We start from the raw sequence: 12,133 nt of genomic DNA on the forward strand, positions 1-12,133 counted from the left end.
TGGCTAAACTAGTTGTCTGAGGAGGGAAGGGTTTTCAAACCCTTAAAAAATCGACTTTGTTTTTATAACCTGCTGAAATAATTATTTTCCATGCACAGAGAGAAGCTGAAATCCTTAACAAGCAGTTCTTTCAGCCAATATCCACAGACAAGAGGAAGCCAAAATCCAAGCAGAGAGTGGAGAGTCAGCATAGTAAAGTATGGGGTGTCTTAAATCCTGATTAGATTTTTGTGTCACTGCACATCAGGGAAAGTATGCATCTGTTATTTGGAGACGATTGCATAACTGTTACATTTATACTTCTGCAAATGTTAATGATCTGCCTAGGGGTATTCAAACAAAGCTTCCAAACAAAAAGTAGGATCAACCAATCAGTATGCAGAATGAGCACCTCCATACAATGAGAAGCCGAAATTTGAAGGTGTGCACATCGGCCTGTCTGCAACCTATGATTACCCATCAGCCTCTTCACAGCATAGGTATGCATTGACATGTACTCTGTTGCAGATGAGTCTAAATCAAGGTTCAGAAGGGGAGGTCTTTGGAAGGCCCAGAGCAGATTGCACGTGGTTGTCTGGATTTTGGGAGGGAGGATTTTCAGCTCTGACCAGAGCCTCCCAGGGTCTCCTCTACCTTACGCTCTTATCTGAGATTCTGTCCACTTAACAACTAGGAGTTCAGTTGTTTGGTAAAACAGTCATGTGGTTCACTTACAACAGCTTCATTCAACCACCATGATTTCAGTTCTAACTGCTGTCATAAATTGAGGATTACATGTAATTATCCACCAAATTGCTTTATTCCTATTTGACTTCCAACTTCACTGTCCACAAGTAAAAATTTATTTTATTTTATTTATTGGAATTCGTAAAACAAAAATGAGAAAAAGAATAAGAAAATAAAAATACAACGACAGGGACGATAAGCACGTTAGTGGACTTATACACGCCCCCTCTATTGAACACTTAACTATGAAGCAAAGTCCATGGAAGTCAATTTGTGATTGAAACTGTGAAAACTTGTAGCAGGAGACTACTTAATCAGGTAGGGCAACATCATGGTTGTCATTGGCAAGAAGCCAGAATTCAGAGTGAACCCTATTTAAATTTCTATCTCTCCTTCATTTGAAATCTCAAATTCAAAATCAACTTACCTCTGCAAACCTTATTTTGTCTTTTCCCCTTCCCCATTCTCAAGCACCAGCAGGGCATTACATATCCATCCCAACAAAACTGTCTGTGACAATTTTGTAACCAATTATTATTTCATTTTCATTTTATTTCTTCAAAAAAGAAATGACCATTCTTTGGTCTAGTAGTTAAGACACCAGCCTAAAAAAGCAGGAGACTGAGATCTACTCCAGTCTTAGTCATGAAAGTCAGCTGGGTTACCTTGGATCAGTCACTCTTTATCAGTCCAATTCACTTCACAGATTTGTTGTTGTGGAGAAAATAGGAGGAATATTTAGGTATGTTTGCCAACTTGCACTACTTTCAAAGTAATAAAGGCAGGATACAAACAAACTGCTGCCATGGATGCTGAACTACTTTTGAAAAAGAATGGAATTCAGTTTGTGATATAATATAGTTAGAAGAGATCTACCTCACAATTATTCTGGTCTAGATCACTTTTAATGAAAGCAAACATGCTTTTCTCTTATTAGTACAATCATCTTACAGTAATATTTCATTATAATTCAGTCTGAATTACTGTCAATTTTTTTTTAACTCTGGACCCTGAAAGTTCTAACTAAAATAATACTTACCATCTCCTGGTGGAAGTCCCCGCTCTTTTTTTTCATCACATTTATTGCATTCACTGAAGTAAAGTAACATAAACATATCCAAAAGGACCCAAACCAATGAAGTGGCCAGGACCACCTTGCAATATGCAAATTTCCTCATGACACTTTAATATATACTTATTTTTATATTTGTTTTAATAGCACTTCTTGGATCCCACATCTGCCATCATATTCTACATCTATGGAAAAAGGAGGAAATATTAAATGATTGGAATAATAAAGCATTATGCTCAAAACAAGATGAATTAAAAGGTATCCAATTTTATATATTTTGAAAAAGTCCTCTGAAAATGGAAAGTACTTGAAGTATAGACATTCCAGTTTTACTTTGAATGTGAAACTTAAAACAATATTAGTAACTACTCAGAGTAAAACAACCTGTAATTTCATTGTGAAAGTCAATAATTAAAATGTGATTTTGGACTTGCAGGGAAGAAATGGTGGACTAAAGATGGCTCTATAAAAAACAGAGCTGAAGACTACAGTGGGATGAAGACTTTATGAGTAGACGAGTTCTTCATTAATTTCTCTCAAGGAGACGGTTTCAGATCTTTCACAAGTATTCCAGACAGGTTCTCCTCATGTGGAGACTATAAAATAGTACTCTCCAGTAGGCATAGAGTTCCAGAATAGAAGAAAATAGCCATCTTGCTCAAATCATGGGCACTTAACTTTATTCAATTTCTAGACCGCCCCCCTCTCAAAAGAGACTCGGGGCGGTGTACAGTCATATTAAAATCATTGAACAATAAATATTTGAAAGGACACTAAGATTGCAAAATGTCTTTTCTAATTACTTTTGGAAATTGCTTGTAACTGCTTTCCAGCTATTAGGATCTTTTCATTGACAGGTTTAAGTTTCCATCAATTCTTAACAAAATAAGGTTTAATTATAATTTTAAGAACTAAAAAAAGGTTTTTAAACAAACTGCAAAGATCAATACAAATAAATATTTATTTACAACCACAATTCAGCCCGAAATTTATGTTACTAAGCAATATAAGTTGTTAAATGAGTTTTGCCTCATTTTATAATGCTTCTTGTCACAGTTGTTAAGAAAATCACTACAGTTAAGTTGGTAAAATGGTTATAAAACGAATCTGGCTTCCCCATTGATTTGGCTCATCAGAAGATCTCAAAGGCATGATCCCGGGACATTGCAACTGTCATAAATACAAACCAGTGGCCAAGCACCTGAATTTTAATCACATAATCATGATTCTCATGATGGTTGCCATGGTTTTAAGTGTGAAAAATGATCATAAGTCATTTCTTTCAGTGCCACTGAAACTTAGAACTGTCACTAAATGAATTGTTGTAATTTGAGGATATGTGTATTTTGATCTTAGAAAATTACAAACAGACTGAGAATCCAAATAAACTTGAAATAAGAATTCTGAATTGATTTTAAAAATCTTTCCCATAGGAAAATACTTTTGTTTTGAATTTTCTTTAAAAAATTGGACACTGGAAGGAACTAAAGATCATAATTAAAGCAGAACACTCAAACTTAACTTACAATTACTGAACGAAGCAGAAAATATTTTAATGTTGGACATAATGAAGGATATTTCTGAACAATGGACCTAAAAGTTTATTTCAAGACTGTGTTTAAAAGATGTCATGGAAGAGGAACACGTTCTACTTGACAATAAAAAAAAACAGAAAACAATGGCAGCCATTATGGTGACTTTTTTGTGCCTGTGCCTATGCTATCTTCACATATTTAATATTGTTAAAAAGGAGAACTAGTCTGGTGTAGTGGTTAAGGTGTAAAGCTAGAAACCAGGGGCTTTGCAGGGAGCAAATGAGTAAGCTGATAACTTTTAAAGGTCCATGTGGTAGAATTCAAATGAGAAAAGAAAAATGGGGTGTCATACTGCAAAAGCAGTGTTACAATGCAAGTCCTATTCTTTTTCTATGGATATCAAACTGCCAAATATCCACTAAAAAGGGAGATATTTGCAACACAATGCTATATAACTGCTATTGTCATAATACAGATGACCTTGGGCACACAATAGTTTTTGCAGCTGATGCAAAATATTGATATGTGTGCAATAATGTACTTGCATTTCATAGTTGGATGTTCTGATGACATAATGGATAGGTTAGTATAAATTCTTCTAAATTTGAGGGATAAATAATATCTTGCTATCACTTCAAAATGATGAAGTTTCTTTTACTCACAATGTAGTATCATAACCAGGAGGGGACAGCTAATTATAAACAATTAAAACTTTATTGATATTGTTAGTCATACTTGTGGATGATCCTGGCAAGAACAGGATGGTGGTAGTGGCAACATCCTTGCTCTTCTGGACCATTCAACAACCTTTAATATCATTGACCATGGTATCCTTTTGTGCCAGCTACAGGGACTGAGTATCACAAGTCTTGTGCTGGGTCAGCTCATTTCTCCATAACCAAATGATGTTAATAGGGAGTAAGAGATCCAGCCCATGGCCACTCTTCTGTGCCAAAGAGTTCTGTATTCTCTCCACCCTTTTTAAAGATTTATATGAAGCCATTGGGTGACATCATGCATCACCATAGAAAGTATACAAATGATATTCAACTTTTTATTCCTAGCGCTAAAGATATAAAGTGATGCTGTGTCTGTCCTCTCACGTTGGCTGAAGGCTGTGGGGGCCTGGATAGGGACAATAAGTTTCAACTGAACCTGGCAAGACCTAATGCCTTTGGATGCATGGACCTTCAACATCTGGGACTCTGACATCTTTAGCTATGGATAGAGTGGCACTATTCTAGGCAGGCCTGTCCACAACTTGGTGGTTCTCCTGGGCTTGCAACTCCTGCTTGAAGAACAAGTAACAGTCATGACTAAGTAAGCTTTTGCACAACATCTGGTCCTTCTGAGGTAAGATTGGCTCCCACCCTCCTGACCTTCCAAAAGAGCCAGAAGACCTGGCTCTGCTAGTTGACTTGGGACTGGAGATGGTTGATCAACCATATATATATGATTTATTTTGATGTTGTAAGCTACCCAGAGTTACCTTGCAACAAAATGGGTGACAAACAAATTTATTAAAATAAATAAATTAATGACACATAGGTAAATGATGTATTTTTCTCTTTAAAACAATGAATTAGTAAAACTCCTGCACACTATACTTAATTAGAAAACAATCATTCACTTTGTTAAAAGTCTTTTTTCTTTTTGCATAAATACTAGATATTTCTTTTTTCCCTTATTTTTCTCTGTTTAACTGTGGATTGTGGTCTTCTCTGTTAATATGCCTCCTGCATCTCCAAGTTCTTAGCTTTCCAGCTACCTTCACTGTAAACAAATGTTCAATTAATCTTTTACTTGTATTCTATCATACCAATAAATTGTTGTTTTCTTACAGAAGTCAAAAAAAGAAATTGTTTCTCAATGTAGAAATAAAAGAGAAAGGTAGGCTGTCTATATTTGAAATTAACAAAAGAGAATGAAATTATTACAACTGAGTCTTATTACTTCAGTTCTTCATTGCCTCCCCTTAAGTCAATGCAGTAATATCTTCTTATGTGTATTACCCCATATTGAGCTGCTCCACAATTCTTTAATTTTAAAGAGAATTTTTTTACAGAGAAATGTGCAGGAGAAATATACAAAATTTGTCAGTGTCAGGCGTTCTGTTTCCTGCTGAACATGCTCATGACCCATGAAATTTCATGGGAATCCAGAGGTTTCCAAAAGTGGTTCAAGCCATTCTAGATAAAGCAACCATTTTTGGAGCTGTGTCCTAAATAGCTTCTAATTTAGATAATCTGCTTCTAGAAGCCAACGAATCAAACCAGAATAGTATCTTCCAGGGAGAGATGAAACATTATGGAGTTCTCTGGAACATTCCCTTCTTAAATCAATGAATTTGTCATTAGTGTAAGGAATATAAATATTAAGTACTTTTTTCAGGTTATAAAGTTTATTTGAGTTCCAGAGAGAGTTCTTTCTTCAATATGCAGCCATCTTTTTTTTCTGCCCAAGAAAGGACATAAAACTACTTCAAGCCAGTCTTGAGTTGTCCTAAACTGTCGGCTGTTTGAAAAGAAACTTGAATTTGTTTTTCGATGCCATTCTGCTGATGGTGATCAATAAGATGCAAGGCACTGAAACCATGATTCTACTAGAGCATGGGTGTCAAACTCAATGCATCACATTTGCCATCACATGACGCTCTGTAACATTTTGCCCCTTTGTGAAGATAGGGTAGATATGGCCTGCATGTGGTACATTCAGTCCCAGGGCCATCAGTTTGACACCCCATCACTAGAGTAACAAAAGAATAAGATGGAAGATTGCAGGGGGGAAAGAATTCATTTGCTGCATTAAAGTTAAGCAGTTGTGTTGTTATCCCTGGAAATTCTTATTGGATTTTTCTGAAAAGATTTGAAGAGGTATGTGGTGATATATATGTGTTTGCACTGTGTCAGATGCCAAAAAAGCCAATGCAGTTTTGAGCTGCATTAACAGAGGGCTATCATAAAGATCATGAGAAGTGATAGTACACTTCTATACTACTGTAATACTATTGTATTAGTGAGGCCAGACTTGGAATTCTGAGCCCAGTTCTAGTTGTGTGACATGATAACTGTCTTCCAGTACTTGAAGAGCAGTCATAGAGACAAGACAGTTGATTTATTCTCCAAAGCACCTGAAAGCAGGACAAGAAGCAACAGATGGAAGTTCATTAAATGATTCTCAATGAAACTAAGGAGAAATTGTTGTGGGTGCTGCATTGCTGGTGGTTTTCAAGAAAAGATTACATAGCTTTTTGTCTGGGGTGATGTAAATTTTCCTGCCTTGGACAGGAAATCAGGTTAAAAAGACTCCAAGGTCCCTTCCAACCTATGATTCTATAATTTCAGCTGTAACATCCCTGCTTCTTCAGAGACCTCTTTGGTTTGTAATGTCCTCAGTAGAATACAGCAAAAGTCAATTTTCTCACCCTTAATTTTTATTCTTTAATTTTAGAATTTTGTTTCCAAGCCAATATTAATTTACATGAATTAGTAGATCATCAATCTCAATTGAAATAGCTGCCAGGAACTTTTTTCTTTCAGTTAACTGACCAACAATTTAGAACTGAGGAAACCAAATAATTTTAAACACAAAGTAAAATAAATACTGCTACACACATATAATTAACTAAAATAAAGTGCAAATAAAAGAAAATATATTTTCAAAATTGCATTCAAATGGATGAAATCACAAGTGATAATTTAATTATCTTTTTATATACTTTTAAATTAATTAGTAATTCATGTTGCAATTATGTATGAGCCTTGAATCTTTCAACTATATACAGTTCATATAGATTATCACTAAAAATTGTGGAAGAACTAAGAATAAACTTAATTCTTTTTTCTCATAAATAAAGTACAATTCACAATTTAGTATTGTAATGTTAAAAAAGTTTCTATAACTTAAGGGTTATATTATATGAATTACAGTAGCTGCAAATTCATACAAATAGTCATCAAAAACTAGATATAATCTACTATTATAGATTAGAAATAAATGAAATATTGGTAAGTTAAAGGTATAATATTAAATTTTAGAAGATGGCTCTGGAAAGCTCTGTGGGAGTTAAAACAGTAAAACATATAATTCACTTTTAAGGACTATAGCTTTAAACACCCTTCCAAATGCTCTTATATATATTTCCAAGTAAATTTCTATAAAACTAAGCTGCCAGGGTAGATTCATCAAGCTGTTAAATAATCCAGACAAGTTCCATCTTTAACACTTGGCAGATCACCATTTTCTCTGTGCAACCCTCAAATTTCTATATGAGGAAACAATGGAGGGAAAAAACCCCAAAAGACTTAGAAGTACAAAATAAGATAAAATATATGATGAGCAGCTCAGAAAAACTAGATGGTGAACTTTGACACATAGATGAAGAGTTCTACATTCTACTGCAACAATAAGAAAAACACTCATTAAATCCCTGTCAAAAATAATCATGCAATGCTTCTCAAGAACCACATGAGCCTGCCTTTTTAACTGTGATGAAAAGGTAAGAAACACATTTAAAAGGAGACTGCTATAGGGGAATAATGCAAACAAACTCACCTCTATTAAGTTTCACTCTGCCCAAGAGGATCTGTCGCCAAGGGCGATGGGAAATAACGGAAATTATTCCAGAATCAGCTGCCTCCAAAATGTGTAAACGCCAGGGCTAAGCATAGGCTTCCCCTCACAGGTCGTGTCTCGCTCGCTCAAATGCCATGGGGACTTGGGAGCGCAACGACTGAGAGAGAGAGAGAGAGGTGAAAGATAACCGATCACCTCCCATTAATTAGGATCGCCTCAGAAAAGGTGCTGCCCACCTATACTGGCTCCTTCGGTACCATCCGAACATCACTGTCCCCGACAAGGCGCTTTGCCCAAGACTCACCGTTAACTCGGGTTCTTTTTCTTCGGCGCCACTTCTCCTTAGATGGCAGCCATTTGCTTCTCGACCGGAGGGCAGGAGAGACGTTGACGGTCCCACCTAACCAGCACTCTTGTCAGCTTCGACAGCTCATAGCCTCGAGACCAAACTCGCCATTTTCAGAGGACTGAACCCAGCCTGCAACACCTCCTTGCCGTTTGAGAGAACATCCTATTCCCGCCCACAATGGCCGGATGTATTGGTCACGTGATTCAGCTCGAGCTGCCCTCTCTGAAGAGGGCGGAAGTTGGGAGGCCGGGCAGCCCGAGCGGCAGATTCGTGAGAGAGTATCATAAGGGAGCATTACCTTAATCCTATCCGGTCCTATCTTAATGTTCTTCCACAATTTCCAGTGATAATCTATATGTAATTAAAACTACAACAAAGGGAATTGCATAATAGAAGAAAATTATTTATTTTCTCTCCATTATTGAAGATTACACTATTTGAATCATCTTGACGGGTTTTTTTTTAATTACATGGGCACGTACAAGATTCCAAAACTAGATTTATCGTATGAAATTCGAAAGAGTCAACTTCTTCTATTGCTTTGTTTCATTCGGCAGGAACGAAAAATAATACCCCGCATTGCCTAGGATACCAGCGGCGGAAGTCAAGGACGGGTTTACGTGGCATTGCTGGAGTCACTCAAGAGGAACAAAGTCAGGGCTTTCCAGCGGTAATCAGATTGGTGTATCAAAGAAAAGGGCGTAGCTAGCAAATATATTAATAGACTACTGCTAAGCCTATCCCCCTCTTCCCGCGTACATTTGGAGTGCCTATTTTTGTCTAGTTGTGCGGAGTTCAATCATCCGCATGAGGTTGGTTTTAGAGGCGATGATTTCATGCTAAACAAATGCTAAATTATAATTGCAGAGTTAGAAGAGGATTTTATGCCTTCCCTGCTCAGTGCAGGAAAGGAATGCAAATTAAAATACTGTAGACAAGAAAATATCAAAGAATATGTGATAGATCCAGGAGATGGAAAGACAACATCAAAGACACATTACAGCAGCATTAAATAACAATGGTTGAAACCACAAGAAGAGCAAGAACCAGAAATTTGTATCTTCGTTGACATCCGAAGCGGTAAAGTGTCAGACAGATGGCTCTTGTGCACTGATGATGCTACCTAGTTTGGATAACAAAACATCTTCAAGAAAACAACCTCAGAGAGCACTAAGGATTCATAATTTAAAGCCTGAGCTACAAATATTCGCTTTTATCAGATGGCTCTCTAACTCTGCCTGTGGACCTGCAATGAAAGAAATCCCCCAAATATCTTGTTTTTTCAGATTTTTATGCAATCATGCTGCTCTATAAAAAGTTTTATATTCTATCTACTAACCTATTCAAATTGTTTTACATGTTATTTTTGTTTTCTGGCCTGTTATTTATTTTTTATTTGATTTTTTATTAAGTTTATTTGTCTCCACAAACAGTTTATCTTTTTAATCTAATGAGGAACCAATGATGAATACTCAGTACTGTTTTCATTCATTCACTCCACATCACTCAGTCCATACTTAATTAGCATTTTAATCAGCATCATTGGCTATTTGTTAAATGTTTTGCTAATGCCAATATATATTATCTCTGCAGCACTTCTACAAGCTATTAAGATAAGATTAGAAAGATTTGTTTTTGACAAAACCAAGGTGACTTTGGACAATTAGCAAAATTGTTTTTTAAGACACTAATAGAGCAACATTTCTTTGATTTGCTCTAAATTTTGCAGATAATTACCACATGCTTGTAGTCTACAGATAGCTTGATATAAAACAGTATTGCTAATTCTCAGGTGCATCAAAAATAACAAGCGCTAAGATTAACAGGAATGCAGACTAAGCCTCTAAGAATAAACAATTAGTGCCAGGAACTCAAGTCTTTTAGATAGTTATGTTAAAATAAAAGTTTAAACACTAATTCTTACAGTCCTTTATTTAAACCAAAAGATCTCTTTTATAAGGTATAAGGAAAGTAATTAGTTCATTCTCACTCCCCACTTTTATTAGACCTTCCAATATGTGCATGAATTGACTCAATCAGTAAGGTTGTCTTTATGAATGACGTTGACACTATATTTTTACATGACAAATAATTGTAGTTTATTGTAGCCTATCAATTAAAATGATATTTTGTATGTGTCTATAAAGAAGGCCTGTAACGCCACTCGCCAGTAGCCTTCTTTGTTTGTCTTCAATCCCACATGTGTCAGTAAATCAATTTGTGCATCAGTATAATTGTTACTTTGACTCTGGTTCAAATATACCCTGGGACGTTCTTCAATTTCAATTTGCAAAGTAGATTCATTTGTCCACTGGGATTAACTTGTGTTCTTATACCAGTATTAGAATAGTCATAGTTCACTCATTATTGTTAGCTTTTAATCAAATGCTCCAGAATTATATAAAAATATGAATTTTCAGAAAGGATGTGTAAAGTTACATGAGAATTTTTGCTGTGATGTAACTCATGCCTTATTTGAAACTGATTGAAATTTTATCACATTTGATTTAAAATGGAAGAACCATAGAATGATAACATTTCTGTTATCTCTCATGAAACTGCTAAAGAAGTAACACAGAACTTTGAAATTCACATCATCAATTGAAATGCCGTTCAAAGTAATAAAGGAAATTGGTTATATGGGGGAAAATGCCTGATTTAAGAGACAAAAGCATTTAAACTAATAGCAGTATTGAATCATACTTTCAAAAAATGTATTGTACAAAGAAACAGAGGTCTCATGAAGAGCCAGAACCTGCCCTTCTGGCAGGCATGCCACCTCTCCAGTGGAGCAAAAAGATGTCAAAGAGCAGCAGTGGAGTGGAGGGTCAAAAGGGCAGAAATAGGGGACGACAGGCATATGGGAAAATGGAGGTGAAGATAAGCACAGAAGAACAGCAAAAGTGTAATGTCATTGCTTAATGAGCATATGATCATAACCTAACAACCAGGATGTTTCTGATACTAAGGTCAGTTGGTTTCTGAGGCACTAAGGCACTCTCTGACACAAATTATAAATCTGCCTAAAATAAACTTGTGTTTGCTCTGCAAAATCACAATACATAACAGTTTTTGTTGTATAATCTTGTATTTATTATACAATGAGTACCAAGATGGGCTGTAAGTTTCTTTGATTATCCCCATTTTTTAGGCTTTGCCAGTATGTGAGTGTTTAAAATATTGGCAAGTCGGGGGTCAACTGATGATAAAAGAGGGTTGTTTTTCCAAAGCTGCTAGACATACCTGGTTATTAATAGAAAAGTAATTAAATTTTGACTTGGAATTTTGAGACAATGCTAGCACTTTTTTAGAGAGTAATTCTAGATTAAAAATAGAGATAATTTTTAATTGAAATTCTTCGATGAGATTAATACCTTGAACCAATTGATTAATAATACCACTTTTAGAAATTTGATACATTACTTTTGAATATAACTTACATAAATCATCTGTTTGGCAGTATTACAGTTAAAGCATATATCATTAAACAGTATGGATCAAACATTTTAGCAGCTATTTGATGTTTAAAAAATACTGTATTTGAAGTAAAAAGTACAATCTAATTTTACACAAAACTAAAAAGAAATAGGAAGAAGATTAATACTGATAATGTATACTTGGAGTAAGGAATTAGAATATCCAGTTTTGAATAGCAAACAAAACCATATTTTAAGAAATATAATTTATTTTTATGAACTAGAGATGAAATTAATTCATAAGAAAATCATGGACATGGACTTTCCAAAGAAGGTTTAAGGAATGTGGGATATTGGATTATTTATTCTGACATTGAATTATTTGATCACATCTGTTATTGGCTCTTTAAATGATAAATTAATGCAAATCTGCAGAAAAATACAACAGCAAAATATTAAT

The 12,133-nt window shown here is 35.3% G+C and overlaps 1 protein-coding gene across 4 annotated transcripts in view; it reads right to left on the reverse strand.

Moving 5' to 3' along the window:
* GALNT1 (polypeptide N-acetylgalactosaminyltransferase 1) overlaps positions 1 to 8,430 on the reverse strand; it is a 65,757-nt gene extending 57,327 nt beyond the window's left edge. Inside the window, exons 1-3 of one of the 4 annotated variants that reach the window (XM_081933712.1) lie at positions 8,213 to 8,430; positions 7,888 to 8,065; positions 1,766 to 1,983 (exon numbers count right to left, since the gene is read on the reverse strand). In XM_081933712.1, the coding sequence (XP_081789838.1) occupies positions 1,766 to 1,904 (139 nt within the window). In that variant the 5' untranslated portion in view covers positions 1,905 to 1,983; positions 7,888 to 8,065; positions 8,213 to 8,430. The remainder of the gene's footprint in view (positions 1 to 1,765; positions 1,984 to 7,887; positions 8,066 to 8,212) is intronic. The other 3 variants (XM_081933713.1, XM_081933715.1, XM_081933716.1) reach the window with 3 other exon arrangements.
* Positions 8,431 to 12,133: the final 3,703 nt, after the last annotated feature.

Source organism: Natrix helvetica (assembly GCF_964273705.1).
Source record: "Natrix helvetica genome assembly, chromosome: Z".
NCBI lineage: Eukaryota > Metazoa > Chordata > Lepidosauria > Squamata > Natricidae > Natrix > Natrix helvetica.